General features: G+C 37.8%; 1 protein-coding gene across 1 annotated transcript in view; it reads right to left on the minus strand.

Annotated features, from left to right (window-relative positions):
• Positions 1 to 473: 473 nt before the first annotated feature.
• NPTX2 (neuronal pentraxin 2) overlaps positions 474 to 19,753 on the minus strand; it is a 41,650-nt gene continuing 22,370 nt past the window's right edge. The window contains exons 4-5 of the mRNA XM_077449045.1: positions 11,102 to 11,281; positions 474 to 8,968 (exon numbers count right to left, since the gene is read on the minus strand). Coding sequence (XP_077305171.1) covers positions 8,741 to 8,968; positions 11,102 to 11,281 — 408 coding nt within the window. The 3' untranslated portion in view covers positions 474 to 8,740. The remainder of the gene's footprint in view (positions 8,969 to 11,101; positions 11,282 to 19,753) is intronic.

The raw sequence follows: 19,753 nt of genomic DNA on the forward strand, positions 1-19,753 counted from the left end.
ATGAAGGCATGGTATATAGTATATTTTAAAGCAAAAGAATATGTGTTGGGTTATTGAACCTTTTTATTCATTTTTTGTTCTGTCTAAGGTATGTAAAGTTATGGTAAATCAGGCCGATGAGAGCCGTGTACAATGTAGAAGAACTCAAGAACTCATCCAAAGCAGGTGAATCTTTCCTGCTGCTTTCTGAACTGAGACAGCTAGCAAATATCCCCAAGTATGAGGATGAGTGGAGGTTTACATATGCATGAGCATTAATATTTAATGGGATGTGCATGCAGGTCAGTCATGAGAATATATAAATCGCATTAAACTCTCAGTAGAATAAGGAGCTGCAGAGAGTTAACAGAAAAATAATAAAATTTATGAATTAGTACTACTTATCACTTTTCAAATGTAGTATTATGTACTAAGACATCATGAAAGAGCAAATATTGCAGTACAGTTAGCAGCACACAATTAAAACACAATGCTTACACAGTGCATTTTTAATTAAAACATATGAAGATAGGCTTCATTACAGTTATAAAATCGGACCTAAATTTACAAACACAGATTACCTCTTTTGTAGATCAGTGTCCATTACATATAATAAAAATATATATAACATATTACATATTTCCTTTGTGCCTGCTACTAAAGATCAAATAATCTGTTAGTGATTTGCCATTAACTTGATGGACCAATGCCGATCTTGGAAAATATTTTACTGACTCTGCATAACACACAGTCTGCCAAAGATCATGCAAATCCCAGCATGTGCATAATCATGAGAATCAGCAAACTTCAATTTTTTGGGATATCAGATTGGTCCAATGCCAAATTTGTGACAAACCCCATTCTGACTTGCTCATCTTGGATGATATCTTTCTGTATTCCATTCTTGTGTATTCATATTACAGAAGGCAACTTTCAGCAGTCCAACATAAATGAACTGAAGTAGACCTGAACTCAAAAAGTGATTTTTTTCGCCATATTATCGGGAATATCTAGAAATGTTAAGCAATACTCTGAAAATGTAGCCACCCTTAATCCCTCTGAATAAATAGCAGTATACTGCCTGATATAGGAGTGTGCCTAGTCACTTCTGTTCTGCAACCTCATACCTGTATATCTGCTGTGTAAGGGACACTGTACTGTGACTGCTAGTCTTATTACATCCCCAGTCAACAGGTGGGCAACTCTCACACGAGAAAGCAACTTCCTCTACTTGATGGCCCCTATTACACAGTGTAGAACAAGGCATGTTTAGTTAGTAGTTGGGAAAGTATTTGCTGGACAGAGACAACAAGCAAATCTGGTGACTAGCCCTTTGTTGTTAGCTACTTTTTTGGCCAAAGCCCAAAAATCGGATTATCTTTAAAAAAACTCTCATACTTCATTGGAAGTTTAGATGCATTGCGGTGGAATATAAGCAGATATGGTGTTGTAATAAATGCTGACAGCTAAGTTGCCTTCTACAATTTTAATACATTCACTCTTCAGCATAAGCTGTCCATTTTGTAAAGAGAAAAATAAAAACACATAGCTGTAACACCTAATATTATAAATCAATGGCTTTTTTAATGGCATGGTGCAAAATACAGTATCTATTGTTCCAGCAAACAATGGCATGGCTATCAAAGTTGATGGGACCCTGTTTTCTTTTTGCATGCAGATGCATGTCTACATGATCTGCATATTTCCACATATGGCTGGTGCCCTAATAAATATAGCAGAATCCCAAGTCATGAACTATTTACACAACAACGATCTGACACCTGATAAATATTCACAGATGATTGTTGGAGGAGTAAAATGGAGGAGATATGGTGGAGAACCCATAAGCAAAAGCCGCCATGGCCCCAGAGGTAAACACAAAAAACTGAATCAGACATTGCCTGTCATGCATTCTTTACTGCTCAAAGCTAACAGATGCTTGGCTGTTAATGTTTGTAGTGTCTTTATACTACTTGCACCATATTGTCCACCATATTTCTAAAGTCCACAATAATGGACAAGAATAATCGATGAGACTTCAGATACTGAGTTACAGTCCTTCCTGCTGGAATCAATACTGTAATTCAACAGCTGATGTGCCCAGGCCTGGTCTAGTACACCAAAATACCAACCAGTTACAAAGTGGCCCCAGAATGATTAACCATGCTGCTATTATTTATGGAAATTATAGCATGTACATATTTAAAGGGCAGAAAGCATCATGTGACTTTGGCACTGGCTCATCATGGACCTTTTACAGCAAAAATATCAATTCATAAACCACATAAATACAGTTCAGATTGTAGAAAGGTAAAACGAGTTGCAAGAAGCATTAAGCTAAATGTGAATTGAAAGAGGCACAGCTCTAGACAATTGACAAGCCAGCCTGTTTTGAACTGTCATTTTGCTAGTGCGGCATGAAAAATAAATATAACAAATACACTCCTTTTTCAGACACTTTTCATTCTTAAACCAAAGTCCAAATCAAATTTAACTTGCTACACTCTGCATCTTGTTTTTTTGTTTTAGCAAAGGTAGACAATACAACAATAACAGAAAGATAGCACATAGCATAATAACATGAAATGTTCAGTTGGTCTTTCTAGCAATGAAGTCTTAAGAATTTAGAGTGCAGGCTTTGCGCAAAATGGGTCTGAAAGAATTGTATATGTTGCTCATAATATTTGTTCCCATTTGTGCATCTGCACTAAAAAAGCAAAACCTGGTTGGTTATTATACCCAATGTAGACACTTCTAGACATTGTTATGTATGAAGCACTGCACAGCTCTATAAAACAATGGAACTTCCAGTTTTCACAAAGACTTGTTGGGTCTCTTGTATGAAAAATGTTGTAAAATCATTTGTTTTTGCAGTTTTTAAGGTAGCAAATGGGCCATATATTGTCTAAAACAATATACCTTTTTATTGCCCATGGCAACCAAACATTTACCATTCATATTTCTGATACAACCCATGATGATGTGATAAGGAATCAAATCAATTGCTAAGAGCAACACAATAATTGTTTCATATATGAGACCAATCATAGGTTCAGGCTTAGAATACGTAGAGTAGGTGTCAGGCCAAAATGTAGGTAATTGCTAGCAAGCTTTCAGATAAAATGCCCTTTAAGATGCATTTGTGATATGTTTAAGATAGTTTTGATATGCTTTTACCATGTATTTCCAGTGCTTTTAGACAGATTTGTGTAGAGGAATAAATGAAAAGCAACACCAGGTAAGTACAACTCTAAATGCAACAAAGGCTTCATATATTGGGGATATTTCTGATTGGTGGCTCTGGTTTATGGGTTACAGTATACTGCACATTATCATTACTTTTTGAATTGTCATATTAAATATCTATTTGATTATCTTATCAAGTTTGAACAGAACTGCATATGAAAATTCTCAGAAGATGGGTAAGTCAGTTTGCATTGGTGGATTTTTATAGTGAGTTGGTGGTAGTCAGCACTAGAAATGTTCCTCTCAAAGATATCATGACCCTACCAGTATCATCCACCCAGCCTTAAGAATTTGTACACAGTTTAAACACAAATCTTGTGAGTGCTCCACACATAAATCAAAACGATTATTTAGCAGAGAAGATAGTTTACACGGGATAGTTGACATTATTTTTTATGTATTTTTTTATCCTGGTAGGCCAATGTAGTAACAGTTCCTTAAATCCAATCGGAAACATTGCATTGGGTGCACATTCTTACACACAGCTCTGACAGTACAAAGCAGGGCTGAATACATCAAGCCATGGATATTACAAAACAATACAAATTATTTTAGCTGTACAGTTCATAAGAACTCATCAGTGTTTTCATTTAGTGTTGCTGGATTGAGGCTACATTACTGTAGTAAGAGTTTATAAAAAGTTACTGCTCTAAAGCTACTGAGGCTGAACTGGGGAAGAAGAGTTGATGTTTCTAGGGCCCACTCTTCTTATGGTTATATCACCTTAAACTCAATATAGATTGGAAAAAGGGCAAGTGAACAAGTGCATTTCCCATGACTATTTGTCATAATACATGCATTAGATATGACCAGGATAATATATAGCAGGATCTGGCCACTGTTTTGCAAGCTTTGCCCAGTTGTCCACCACCATTTCAACCTCTCCAGTGCCACCTGAGTAACATATATATTGGTAAATGTTACTATAGTATATGTGTACTTTCCACCTGCCATCTTCAAAATAAACCAGGTAACCCAACAGACTTCATCCAGTCTGAAAGGTGAATCATCTGCTCCCTCTAAGACCTTTGACTGGTAGTAACCATAGAATGAGCCCATTGACCAAGTCTGTTAAACAAAATAATTATGCAGTTTGCAGTGAAACACTTGCAGTGTGGAAGTGCATTAGACACATTTTGGGAGACCTGACCTAAGTTATTATCTAACTGGGTTCTATAGTTTTTGCAAATGTTCATTTATTAGTAACTCTACTATAATTATCATTCACAACTATTTTATATCAGCAATTGGCTATTTATTAGCTTTTATCAATATGTGACTTATATTGATCAATATAAACTAATACAGGGATGCCCACTGAGCAGTTCTTTCAGCAAAAATAACTCTTGAAACAAGTAAAAGTCATCTTGTGAAAAGCACACTGCTATTGCAGGTCTTCTACAGCTGTTTCTTGATTGTCTATCCCTGCTGATAGGCAACGGCCTACAAAAAAAACAGCATGATGCAGAAGAGTGCAGCTTACACCACAAAGAAGGTCCTGTGAAAACTTGGACGTTTTCAAGAGACAACTCAGATAGGTAAGAAACCATTAGCCCAATGGCGAATTCCTTTAAAGGCCTTAACCATGTTATATTAAACAATATTTTTAGAATTATTAATTATTTCATATATAATATTAAATAGCAGCACTGACAGATAGAGTTTTAATAAAAATCTTTAGAAATTTCTTTACCCTTCATTTGCAAATAATTTATTTACACAATTTGGAGCATTTAAATGTTCATAAATATATATATATATATATCTTTTCTTTAAAATGTAATTAACAAAATGATTTGCATTGATTTGTACTACAGATCCTAAACAGGTAAAAATATGCTACAGTGAATATATCCAGAGGTGAGCCAGGTGGTTGGGATGTCTGTCAAGGAGGAGACTGTTAAAACCACATTATTTATCACCTATAAGGGCATTGGAGGATATCTTTAGTAAATTTTTTTTTTTTTTTTTTAAAACAAAGATATCACTGTTGAATGGAATAGAATTAATTCCACAACCGCTATACTGCTTAGTTTTAGGGACATAATTAAGGCGAGCAGATATGGACTGGCAGTCTTGCAGTTCTGGCACTGGCCAGCAGTACTGCTGTATCTGATATTATTAGTATTTTTAGGCAGTTTGTAGTTAGTGAGTATTTCTTAGCCTCAAGTCAATATGCACAGTCCACACCTGATCACCAAATACTGTATATCCATTTAATGTTGTTGCTGATATTTAAGCTTTTTCACACATCTGTACTTTACAAAGTTTGCTCATCAGCTCCTCTATGTTATACCAAAGGTACTGTTTATTTCTGAAACAAATGCCCAGAAAAGGGGTAGGAACCAAACTGTTCTTCTTTTTTTGAGCAGTTTTTGTTTTTTTAAATATGTTTTCGGAACACCCACTTAATTAAAGTGAATCTACACCAATAGTATGACAAGTTTTGTATAGCTTACCTATTTCTTTTCTTTTTTATTTTGCTATACTTGTCATACTTTGTTGACTGTTATACATAACAGTCTCTTTCCCAATTTCCTTGTAAGAAACTAGACTATACACTCATTAGCTGTTTCATGGGGTCAAAGTATCAGATCCATTTGAACAAAATGGTGTTTTTGCACACTATCTTAAATTAATATTATCAGTCAGAAAGCTATTAGGATCAGAAAACGTTTAGGGCTATCTACAATAAATACTGTGTTACCTTAAAGAGGAAGTAAAGTCTTCCTCTTTATCCACTTCAATACAGGGCACTTTTGCCCCCTTCCTTCCCAGCCCAATTTTCAGCTTTCATCGCTCTAGCGCTTTCAGTGACAATTGCGCGGTCATGCTACACTGTACCCAAATGAAATTTTTATCATTTTGTTCGCACAAATAGAGCTTTATTTTGGTGGTATTTATTCACGACTCAGTATTTTTTGCGATATAAGCGCAAAAAAGCGGAAATTTGGGAAAAAAACTATATTTTCTTTTTTCTATTTTAAAAGAAATCCAATAAAATCAAATTTTGTCATAAATTTAAGCCAAAATGTATTCTGCTACATGTTTTTGGTAAAAAAAATTCCGTTAAGTGTATAATAATTGGTTTGTGTGATCACGGACATATGTACGCAAATGATCATGTACATATGTGTGCAGGTGATCACGTATATACGTGTGCAGATAATCATTGGAACATGTGATTTTAGTGGGACATATGTGGGGGACATGTTTTTATTATTAGGGACATGTGTTTTTATTATTTGGGGACATGTATGTTTTGGGGACATATGTGGGGACTGTGTTTATACTGTGTGGTGTGTTGTGTATTACACTAGACTGGTGATCAGTGAGTAAAAAGCTGTAAAAAACAGCTCATACTCACTGATCATCAGCCGGCTGCAGCGATCTGCTCTCCTCTCCTCAGCGATGACTTCTGTGTGAGGAGAGGAGGAGCCGATTGCCTAGCAACCGGCTGTTTGTTTACATCACATGACGGCCGTGATTGGACACGGCCGTCATGTGATCAGGAGGGCCAATCAGAGAGCCCTCCTGCCGATCTGAGATGCACCGTGTCCGGGTGACACGGGCGCATCGGGATCGCGCCGCTGCGCGGGCATGCGCGCGCGCGATCCCTCTCCTTCTGATGGACGTTCCTGAACGTCCTATCAGAAGTAGACGGCTCCCACCCGGCCGTATATGTGCATTGGTCGGGTGGGAAGTGGTTAATTGTACCTACAGGTAAGCCTATCGTAAGGCTTACCTGTAGGTACCGTAAATATCTCCTAAACCTGCACGGTTGTGATACTTACTATATAAACTGGCATCAATGTCATTGATGCATGCACACTGAAGGAACGGGCCGCTTGTGCCGTTTCTTCAGGACCTGTGCCATGACCAGCACATGTGCGGAAGTGACGTCATCGCGGCTCTGGCCAGTCACAGCACACCTGGAAGTAACTCCAGCGGCACTGCAGGGCATCGTTCTAAGGTAAGTATTTAATAATGACCTCGTATGCAGAACTTTTTTTCAGAGGTTTGCAACCTCTTTAAGGCTAAAACATCTTTACTGGTTAATGGAGTTACCAAATGTAACCGGTAACTACTGAATGACCTGTCATATTAGAAGTTATGTTTTTTTTATAAATATACTCAGCTATCTATAGATATTAGAGCTCTATAACAGTTATAAAAATGATATTAAGTGAGACTGAATTTTGTAATATTGTGACTACATCTCTTCTGATACTTTTGCACGCAACCAGGGTACATATATCCTTACTTGTCAAAATGCAGCCACTTATAATATGAAATCTGAACTTAAAAGACCCCTATTATATGTATAATTAAAAAAGAGAACATTATTTAAAAAAGCCAATAATTTCATTGACTCCTATATGTATAAAAAAAGCACACTTATGCCGCGTACACACGACCAGACTTATGTCCGACAGACTTTCGAAGGAGTTCTGCCGGAGTTCTGACGGACTTTCCGAATGAGCGGACTTGGCCACACACAATCACACCAAACTCCGACGGATTCGAACGTGATGACGTACGACTGGACTCGAATAAGGAAGTTCATAGCCAGTAGCCAATAGCTGCCCTAGCGTCGGTTTTAGTCCGTCGGAATAGCATACACACGAGCTAATTTTTCGGTAGGAACTGGGTCCGGCAGAGTTCTGGCGGAAAAATTTGAAGCATGTTCCATTTCTAAAGTCTGTCAGACTTTTGTGAATCAAAAGTTCGTTGCAGCCCACACACGATCGAATAGTCTGCCGGAATCATTCCGTCAGACTTTGGATGTTGAAAAGTCCGCTCGTGTGTACGGGGCTTTATAGAGAAAGTTAGCTTTCTCAAAGTTCCATATTTGGAGGTAATGTCCCTCTTTGGAGCCGAATTCATCTGTCCCTCACTGCGCCTTAGTTGTGTCTCTTTTAGTATAAAGGAAAAGTAGAAGTACAAAAAGCCCTTGTGGGTTTAACCAATACTTTTTTGTGTATTCAATCCTTGTGGCCAGTGTAACTGGAGGTGTCACATGGGAAGTCAGTATGTGTTCGACAATATTGCTCCCTAATAATGCACTTTCACTTAAAATTTTGGATAATCTCTTAAAATTTTGATATATTTATCCACAAATGATAATAAGATATCTATTATATAAAGCAGTTTATGAAAATCATATAATTATGTAATACAATAAGCATATTTGTTTAATGATCCCTTAACAATTTGTAGATAGATAAATGGAGTAATCTGTAAATATTTATATCTCTGCTAGGATTTTAATGGCTTTTGAAGGACACATGTGATTTTAAAATGGCAAGGCTCCAGTTACCCTCTGGAGGTAAGCACTGATAGCACAACCTCGTGTGGCTTTTTATTTTAGCAATAAGATCCACTTTAGCTGCAACTAACTGTTTTTCATGGGTTTAAAAAAAAATCATCTGAGCAAATAAGTGCATTGTAGGATAGGTAACCTCCTTAGAGATGGTCTCCAAAAAGGTGGGCACTTAAGTGTAATGTGTTTTGGCTATAAATCTATCAAACGCTCTTCACATGGCTCCAATGGTAATTTTGTTGCTCCTCCAAAAACATCGACATTGTTATCGGCCCATGGGATGATGTTGCCAGGCATGTTGGTTGAGCAGTTGGATATGTTGACTATGTCTTCTGTTTTTAGAACACGGTCCCAGATATTAAACTGGCTTAACTCTCCAACAAAGGCTTGTGTGGCATCAAATCTTCCTCCAACCGTATCCTTCAGAGAAAAAATAAAATAACATTTGTATTTTCATTGGTACATATTTGAACAATAAAGTACAGTACTTTGAAGACTATATTATATAATAATAATAATAATACATTAGAAATAGATTTTAATAATATTGATCATCAATACCTTTAACTATGAGTACATTTTATTAAGAATAGTATGTAAAATTGTATTATACTATATCATTTATAATATCTATTATTATAAAATATATTACAAACATTAATATTATGATACTGAAAAAGGGGAATGCAGGTATTTGTCACACCCAGAAGCATTACTAATATTATTTTACAGAGCACTTCAAGGTCACTTTAAGGCTACTTTCACACTGTGGCAGTGAGGGCATCGGCGATAAAGCGCTACTAGTTTTGGCGACGCTCTACCGTTGTTTTAGCTACCGGCCAAAAAAGGGGTTAATAGCGCCCATGTAGCGCCGCTGCCGAAGCACTTTGCAGGTGTTTCAGCAGCGCTGCCCATGCATTCCAATGGACAAGAGCGGCGGAGGAGCAGTGTATACACCACTCCTAAACTGCCCGAAAGATGCTACTTACAGGACTTTCTTTTAATGTCCTGCAAGTGCACCGTTCTTGGGCTTTCACACTTGAGTGACAGGAGAGGTGCATTGCAGGCGCTATTTCTAGTGCTATGACACTTATAAAACACCTCCGTGTGAAAGTGGCCTAAGGGCTACTGCTTGCAAGAGAATGTACCAAGAATGTACCAAGGTTTGCATATGTTTTCATGGTCAGGACTAAATAAACACATTTTTTATTTATAGTTTTTAGTTAGGTTAATGTGAAATATTACATAAAACCATTTAGTATTTTCATTTTCAAGCAACTAGTTGCTCAGAATAGTTTCTCAACAATGCACTCACATTAAGAGTGGAATGCAGGCAGAGCTCTCCCCTCCAATATCCCCCCATACAGAACTCCCTTCTGTGTAGTCTGTCAGGGGAATATATGTGCCATTAAAGTGATTCTTTAATGGAGCAGAAGGTTTTTGTTCCTTAATGCCTTCTAAGAATTAAGCTAAAAACATCTTTTGCATGCAGTTTCACCCTCCGGCCACCCCATATACTTAACAGAGACCGATCTCAATCCAGCGATGTGCACGAGAGCAGAGGCTCTTCCCCTCATTATTGGCTCAGAGACAGTGGTGCAATCATTGGCTTCTGCTACTCTGTGTGTCTATGGTTCACAGTCTTTTTTTTTTTAGATGAAACTTGGGTCACACTAAATTGCATGACAACAGAAACAACATTGCTTCCAATGATTCTTGTTTACATCAATGCAAAGGCAAATTAGGAAAGGGTCTTGTGCTACTTTGGTGATATTTACAGTGCGATTTGGCCCCATAGAATATGCAAATCCCATCCAAAATACAACCAAAGTTTCTGCAAATCAGATCTAAATTGCATTGCAGTCGTGCGAACTGAGTTGAGTTCTACTTTAAAAGGAATAAGCAGACTAGTATGAATTATGTTCTTACCTCATCACCATATAAATAATGTTCTGAGATTCTTTATTAAATATTTAAATGGATGTTTATCAAATGCATTTTCTGTAGGCAATTTTGAGAGAGTAGACGAACAATAAAAATGATAATATTAATTTGTGCTGCTATCAGGAATGAAAGCCATAACAAAACATATTTTCCTAAATACCAAGCAATTTATAGGCTTTTTAGTAGGACAAGCCATCTGTGGGCTCTTGAGCCATTTTAGGCCCCTTTTAGGGAAAGCGATGTTAGTATACTAAAATGAAAATGCTCATGGTCCAGTATTAAATGGTTCTGACTGCTGTCGACCTGTACATTATACTGTACGTTAGATACATATCAAATGTTCTTAGTCTGGGGATTCTAAACAATGTCCCATGGAACTTTAGACCTCATAAGGACCACATTAGCCACTGTTGCTGTAGTTCTTCTACTTGATGCATGTAAGTTCACATTTTCTGTAAATCAAAGTGAAGCTTTTACAAAATAATTTAAAATAAAAGACATTAGAACACCATATTAAAAGTGGTGTGACTGTTTTTTGACATTTGCTTATTTACAATATGCTCCATTAGGAGAGTTTTAATGTAGAGGGTAATTATATTTTGTACCCACCTGCTCCTGGCCCAGAATAAGAATTCCATTTGGTTTAATTGGGTGCCATGGGGCTAAGTTTTCCCCTGAGCCAAGCTTGACTCCATCCAGATATGCTTCCCACATTCCATCTCTGGTAGTCCATGTGATGCAAATATGATGCCATTTTCCATCCCCAATAGAGAATGGTAGCTGGGCCACCTGCGCACAAAAAGAGAAAGAAAAATCATTGAAGCCTTTTACGTAGATTACCTTTTTCCATTCGTAGCAACCAATTTCCTTTACTTACTCCTGGGAGGAGTAATTTCAAGTGAAAATTGGTGTAGAGGGAAAATTAGATATTATAAAGAGCAACCAATCTGCTGTTTGTGTTCAGTTTCTAGCACAGGGATTCTTGGATATAAATCATTACTATGGACTATACTTCCAGTTTACTTTTACTCCTCTTATTATATTTGTGTTTTTCATATATTGTAAATGTCATGTCATAGCCGAATTTAAAACATATGATCTTACTTGATAAGGTACTGCAATCAGCAATAATACTGTGAAAATTGCAATAATTCATAGCATTACTACATACTGAAAATTAACATTGTTTTTGTCTTTATCAACGCATCACTGAATAAGCTCAAAAGAGGTCCCACGGGTACATTCCATTTTAGGTATTCATATTATTGTCTCACTCTGGCTCCACTTATTCTGATTACATTTTTTCCATCTTTTGTTTTTTGTTCAGGTAAATATAAAAAATGTTAGGTTAATATGTTGTCTTTTATCCAGTCAGCAGGCAAAGCTCTAGTTTCCATTTCATATGTAAAACAGGTTCACCCTCAGCTCTGCCAACAAAATCTGGTTTAGCTGAAAAGTGACCCACATTTATCAGACGGCTTTGTCCAAGCTTTTAATCAGACAAAGAGAGCCTTAATGCATCCTTTGTCTCTTATGCAAGTTAACCCATAGTGCTTTAGTAATCCTTTGTCATATATTAGCAAAAGCATGTTTATTCCTTGAACAAGGTGTAATCCTAAAATCTAAAAAGTTAGTTGTATTCATCTGACAACTACATGATGATTTGGACCATACTCGCCAACAGTTCAGAGAGATGGTAGATCTTGTCCACGATGCCACCCTTCCCCCAATAATCAAACTGTCAACATAAACATTTGGCCCTTTTATAAAGGCATTCAATATATGTTTCTGGTACAACGCTAGGTGATGTCATTTATAAAGGTAATGGAGGCTTTAAAACTGCATTCATTTTCTTAATGCATCACTTCCAAGAAGAGCAAACTTAATAAAAAATGTACATGTTCTAGGTCCTGGCAGATTAAAAAAAAAAGCCAGTAGGTAATTCAAAACACTAGCAAATATACAAACTCAGTACATTAGTTTTAGTTAAATGGAATCCCCATGGTTTGCACTGTATTACCTAACCTGTCTTTCAGTCATACATGATGAAGATGCACTTTTACACACACTATTAAATATATCATGGTTATACATTTCATAATAAATTGAATTTTTACATACTGTAAAGATTAATGGTATAGCAGAAATTGTTGCTCCAAAGTGCATGAAATGGCATCCTTGTATGTACAGAAATCTTTATAAAAATAACAAGCCAGCCTACTACAATCCTGGGCGACCCACTTTAAATCAGTTCAGTACGCTAAACCTAAGCTCCCAGTGGCATGCTGCATTATAGAAAATACTAACAGGTTCAATTCACTAAGCTAAATGGACATTTTTTTTACAAAACTGCCATTATTTTCAGCAATAAGTGCTTGCAAAAAGTCATACAGCTATAAATACAAGCATTATATCAAATAGCACCTTTGTTACAGCTTAGCCAATTACAATTTGTATATTCTGCTCTGTATAGAGAGCAATTATACTGACTGAAGTGGAATTATACATAGAAGCCAAACTTTCTACTTTCAGCGTCAGTTAATGAGCTGGCACATTTTCTCCTATACTGCTGTTTCTGTGGTCTTTTTAAATGTTTCATCTTTCCATCTCTAAGCATTGTGAGTTGGATTTATTTAACCACTTAAGGACTGAGCCTCTTTCTGAGATTTGTTGTTTACAAGTTAAAAACTAGAAAATTACTTAGAACTTCCAAACATTATACATTTTATTTTAGTTTATTTTACACCCTAGAGAATAAAATGGCGGTTGTTGCAATACTTTCTGTCACATCGTATTTGCGCAGTGGTCTTACAAGCGCACTTTTTTTTTTAAAAAATACACTTTTTTGAATTAAAAAATAAGACACCAGTGAATTTAGCCCAATTTTTTTTTTATATTGTTAAAGATTATGTTACGCCAAGTAAATTGATACCCAACATGTCATGTTTCAAAATTGCGCCTGCTCGTGGAATTCTACCCTTAAAAATCTCCATAGGCTACAGGTTGCATGTTTTGAGTTACAAAGGAGGTATAGGGGTAGAATTATTGCTCTCGCTCTAGCGATCATGGCAATACCTCACATGTGTGGTTTGAACACCTTTTTCATATGCGGGTGCTACTCACGTATGGGTGCACTTCTGCATGCGAACTCGTCAGGACAGGGTGCGTTTACATTTTTTTTTCTTATCGATTTTACCTTTTATTTTTTATTTTTACACTGTTATTTAAACAAAAAAATCATGTCACAATGTAACGTCGCTTCCTCCCAGCAATGATATAAAGATGGGTGGGGGCACAAAAAAAGGTTGGCTGGAGGTGATTCAATGGAACAGGGTCTACACAATTGACCCTCACATAGGCATTACAATAGGGGTCGGTGGATCACAAGTAGTTATATAAGGGGTTATTTACGAAAGGCAAATCCACTTTACACTGCAAGTGCACTTGAAAGTGCACTTGGAAGTGCAGTCACTGTAAATCTGGGGGGTAGATCTGAAATAAGTGGAAGCTCTGCTGATTTTATCATCCAATCATGTGCAAGCTAAAATACTGTTTTTTATTTTCCTTGCATGTCCCTCCCTTTCAGTGCACTTTTGACCCCTTTCACACCAAGGGCGTTTTGCAGACGCTATAGCGTAAAAAAATAGCGCTTGCAATCCGCCCTCAAACAGCTGCACCATGCACTGGCAGGACATCAGGAAAAGTCCTGCCAGCAGCTTCTGCGGTGTGTTTACCGCTCCTCCACTGCTGCTCCCCATTGAAATCAATGGGGCAGTGTGGCTATAGTGCGGCTATAACCCTTTCTCGGCCGCTAGCGGGGGTTAAAAGCGCCCATCTAGTGGATGAAATGCGCCGCAAACGCAATGGTAAAAAGCCGCTTAAAATAGCGCGTTTTACCACCGACACTATGGGCGGCAGTGCAAAGTGGATTTTCCTTTAGTAAATAACCCCCATGAGTCAGGACTCCTAACCTTGAAGAACAGATTACTTGAGTTGTAACATTTGCAGCCCCTATAGCCCAACTTCTGCCACAAGTCAAACCTATAATCATTTATTAGAAAGGAAAGTCACCTTATATTAACCTGGTCTAAGTTGGTTTTATCCCCTCTTATACAATGTATGACGCAATCTTTTGAGTTAGATCCTTGCTATTTTTTTTTTTTTTTTAGTTAAACAACTTTTAGTTTATGTTGGGACTACAACTCAATATTATTACCATATATGTGATCTTTTCTTTTGTTGCCACCATATGTAATTATGTATACTAATTGTTAAAATTCAATAAACAAGTTTGACATGAAAGGAAAGATTTCAGTCTCCTGACTTCTATAGAGAATTCTAACACTCTACCCCTTTATTGAGCTGTGGATTTTTAAAGTTCAGAATGGTTTACAAGAGCAGCCAGCTGTGGGAATACATCAGAAAAGCCTGAATTTACAGCAGCTTGTGAGATCTGTATGATTTTCTGGCAAGCTGTGAAAACACAGACCATCTGAATGGTACAGCAGGTCTCCTAGCAACATTACTACTACACACCATGGGACTATATGTTTACAGGTTTAATAAGCAATCAGGAAAACACCACATAGCAAGTCAATTAAACAGATCATCATGTGTGCTGTGCAAATAAATACTTCTAACATAATATTTCTTTACACACAGTATCACATGTAGTGTCAACATATTTATCGCAGTCGTTTAAACTATTTGCTTCTACAGTACAGAAAACGTCTTACGCCTCATGCACAGGGTAGTATAGGTCGATACAAAGTGTAGAGCCCGAGTAATCACTTTCCAAGGATCTGCACCTGTTGTGTGCAGCCACCCATCAAGATGAACTAGAAGATGCAGCTATATGTGATTATGTGTCGGGAGTTGCATAAAGCAACCACATGCGCATTAACATATGCTCCAAAAGCAAATTGTGTGCATTCAGAACATACGTCTGTACACGGGTATCGGAAAAGTGATTGCGCAGTCTCTGCTTGCTCAATGACTCCTGTACAGCCCTGTGCATGAGGCCTGACAGGTACACTTAAAGAGTGTTATAAATTATTTTGCCACAGATTCATGTACCTGTTAGAAAAATTTACATATTAAAATATTATCAAAGTGTATTATTATTATAATCTCTGACTAATGCCGGCCATACATGGTTCGAATTTCGAAGGAATTTTCTTTCGAAAATCGTATCTAAGGATTTTCGTATACGAATTTTGCACCATTAGTGGGCTGCAGCAACAGCCGATTTTCGTGGGGAAATCAAATTTGAGGAATCGGACACGTTGGAAATTTGTTGAAAAACAAATTATTTTCTAAACAATGATGGGAGAATCGTGCGAGAAATGTAATAAGAAAAGAAAATTTATGGAGAGAAAAGAAGATTCCCGGACACGAAAATCAGTTTCTGCAGCAACATGAGGTGAAATTGAAGGCTTGGTCAGCCGAATTTCAAAAATCAATGGTGGCATCATCAGATCATAAAAAAAATGAACTTTCTGATTTTGAAAAAAAAATTTTTTTGAAATTCGACCATGTATGGCCTGCATTACTCTGATAAATCTTTCTGTATCTGTATGCTAACTTAGAGCTGGTCTGAATTACCTCCAATTGCCTGAAGGAGAATTTCAGAATTTTTTCCCCAAGGATCAAACATTTTCACTGAACCATCAAGTAGTGTTAAGTAGTAGTAAACCCTAGCTTGTTAACCTCCCTGGCGGTAATCCCAAGTGTGGCTCGGGGTGAATTTTCATTTCCAAAAGCTGCATCTGCAGGCTGTGTACTCTGCCCGATTCATCACTGTGCCGAGCTCCGTTCCCTGCGAGCATCGCAACGCACGGGGACGGAGCCCGGCGCCAAATTCAGAAAGTGCAAAAAACAAAACACATAGAGTACACTGTAAACTTACAGATTACATTACTGTATCATATCATTTCACATCCCTTTTGTCCCTAATGCTTTGTCCAGTGCCCTGCATGCAGTTTTATATTATATATACTGTTCTTTCTGCCTGGAAATGTAAGAATGTCCATGGCAACCAAAAAGCGTCCCTTTAAGTCAAAAGTGGTTTTAGACCAGCTAGAAAACAGTGATAGTAAATTAGAATCACTTGCAGAATTGAGCGATAATGATTTGTGGGGAAATTCGTCATCAAACACTGAAAGTAATGACAGCGACAATTTTGCAACTGAGCAAATTTCAGTATTTTTGATTTGATTACATTATTGAATACATTTTATTATTATTATATTAATATTTGTTATAATTATTTATAGTTATTTATTGTATTATAATTTATGATTTTGTGTTTTAAACTTTACCATACCCAGGATGTCTACTAGACTCCTGTTTGGACAGATTTAAGTGAGTTATTCCTAAGAATTACAGGCCTACAATATAAAACGCCAAATTTCCATGCGAAATAATGTACCACTTTGAGACGCAAAAATCAGACATAATCATACCGCCAGGGAGGTTAAAGTAGAAGTTCACCCTAAAACTAAAATCTGTAAATCTACTTGCATCCACAATCTAAGACTAAGCTATCTAGCCCTGTAAAGAAGAAATCGCTATATATACCTTTTTTGAAGCTGCTCTGGTCCGGTCTCCAGTGGCGGTAGCTCTGTGTAGGAGACAGCTGACAACGGTTGTGAAATCACCCATAGAGTTACTATGGGATTTCCGTTTACTTTATAGAACCACCTTTCGCTGAAATTACAGCAGCAAATCTTTTTGGGTATATCTCTACCAGCTTTGCACATCTAGAGAGTTATGCCCCGTAGACACGAGAGGACTTATGTCCGACAGACTTCCAAAGGAGTTCCGCCGGAGTTCCGCCGGAGTTCCGACGGAGTTCTGACAGACTTTTCGGCCGAACGGACTTGGCCACACACGATCACACTAAACTCCGACGGATTCGAACGTGATGACGTACGACCCGACTCGAATAAGGAAGTTCATAGCCAGTAGCCAATAGCTGCCCTAGCGTCGGTTTTAGTCCGTCGGAGTAGCATACACACGAGCGGAGTTTTCGAAGGGGACCGGGTCCGGCGGAGTTCCTTCGGGAAAATTTGAAGCATGCTTCATTTCTAAAGTCCGTCAGACTTTGGCGAATCAAAAGTCCGTTGCAGCCCACACACGATCGGATAGTCTGACGGACTCGGTCCTTCGGACTTTGGATGTTGAAAAGTCCGCTCGTGTGTACGGGGCATTACATTTTTGCCCATTGTTCTTTGCAAAATAGCTCGAGCTCTGTAAGATTGGATGGAGAGCATCTGTGAACAGCAATTTTTGGCAAGGCAAGTCTTGCCACAGATTCTCAATTGGATTTGGGTCTGAATTTTGACTGGGCCATTCTAATGCATAAATATGCTTTGATCTAAACCATTCCATTGTAGCTCTGGCTGTATGTTTAGGGTTATTGTCCTGCTGGAAGGTGAACCTCCACCGCAGTCTGAAGTCTTTTGCAGACTCTAACAAGTTTTCTTCTAAGATTGCCCTGTATTCGGCTACATTCATCTTCCCATCAACTCTGACTAGCTTTATTGTCCCTGCTGAATAAAAGCATCCCCACAACATGATGCTGCCACCACCATGTTTCTCAGTGGGGATGGTGAGCTCAGGGTGATGTGCATTGTTAGTTTTTCTCCACACCTAGCATTTTGCTTTTAGGCCAAAAAGTACACTTTTGGTCTCATCTGACCAGAGCACCTTCTTCCAAATGTTTTCTGTGTCCTCCACATGGCTTCTCGCAAACTGCAAACAGGACTTCTTATGGCTTTCTTTCAACAATGGCTTTCTCCTTGCCACTCTTCCATAAAGGTCAGATTTGTGAAGTGCGGACAGATTCTCGCACCTGAGCTGTAGATCTCTGCAGATCCTCCAGAGTTACCATGGGCCTCCTGGCTGCTTCTCTGATTAATGCTCTCCTTGCCCAAGCTGTCAGTTTAGATGGACAGCCATGTCTTGGTAGGGTTGCACCATACAATTTTTATTTTCGGATGATGGATTGAACGGTGCTCTGTGAGATGTTAAAAGCTTGGGATATATTTTATAACCTAGCCCTGCTTGAAACTTCTCCACAACTTTATCCCTGACCTGTCTGGTGTGTTCCTTGGCCTTCATGGAGCTGTTTGTTCACTAAGGTTCTCTAACAAACCTCCGAGGGCTTAACAGAACAGCTGTATTTATATTAAGATTAAATTAAACACATTTATTTCTATTTACTAATTAGGTAACTTCTGAGGGCGATTGGTTCCACTAGATTTTAGTTAGGGGTATCAAAGTAAAGGGGCATGAATACAAATGCCCGTCACACTTTTCAGATATTTATTTGTAAAAAAAAATTGCAAAACCATTTCTCGCTTTCCTTCCTCTTCACAATTATGTGCCACTTTATGTTGGTCTATCACATATAGTCACAATAAAATACATTTATGCTTTCAAGGGGTGCTTCTGAAAGACACATATTTATCCACTGGACTACAAGTGAGGTGGATCTTTCCTAATTTCACCTAAACTTCAACAACTTCTATCCCACAATAAAACTTAAAGTGTTTGAAAACCCTCACATATAACCATTGAAGTGACTGGCCTCAGGTGATACACCGAGATAAAACAAATCCTACATCAGTTCTACATGTTAATCTGCAATCAAGATGGACAGCTTCCATCCCAGGCACATAAAATGATATGTAATTTATACTCAAGCCATAAGATACAATTGGATCTGTTCAGAGACCACAGATAGAAATGCTCAACAGGAACACCTCAGGTGGAATGTCATAAATTGAGGATACAATCCACTGACAACCAGCATACAAATCAGGAAAGCAATTAACATCCCTTGAACCAGTTTAACATTATTAAACAGATGATTATTAATATTATCAATCATACAGAAGTTATAGAAAAGGATAACCGGTGGTCACCTACTGCCCACCACTGGAAGCTCAAATAAAGATTACAAAAGAGCTCCAGCCTTTTCTTCACAAAGACAAAAGACTTTTAAAAATATTCCAGAAACCACCTTTCTAGTATATTCAACAACCACCCAATCTAAGCCCTTGTACACACACGGTCGGAGATTCAGACGGAATATGTCCTATCGGACCGTTTTGTCGGATATTCCGACTGTGTGTGGTCTGCATCCGACTGTTTCCGTCGGAATATCCGATGGACCAAGTTTTCCAACTTGCTTGTAAAATTTTCAGACAAAATGCTCCTATCGGACATACTCCGATCATGTGTAGCCTACTCTGA

Source organism: Lithobates pipiens, unplaced genomic scaffold (genome assembly GCF_037356315.1).
Source record: "Lithobates pipiens isolate NorthernLeopardFrog02 unplaced genomic scaffold, aLitPip1_a1.2 Scaffold_22, whole genome shotgun sequence".
Lineage (NCBI taxonomy): Eukaryota > Metazoa > Chordata > Amphibia > Anura > Ranidae > Lithobates > Lithobates pipiens.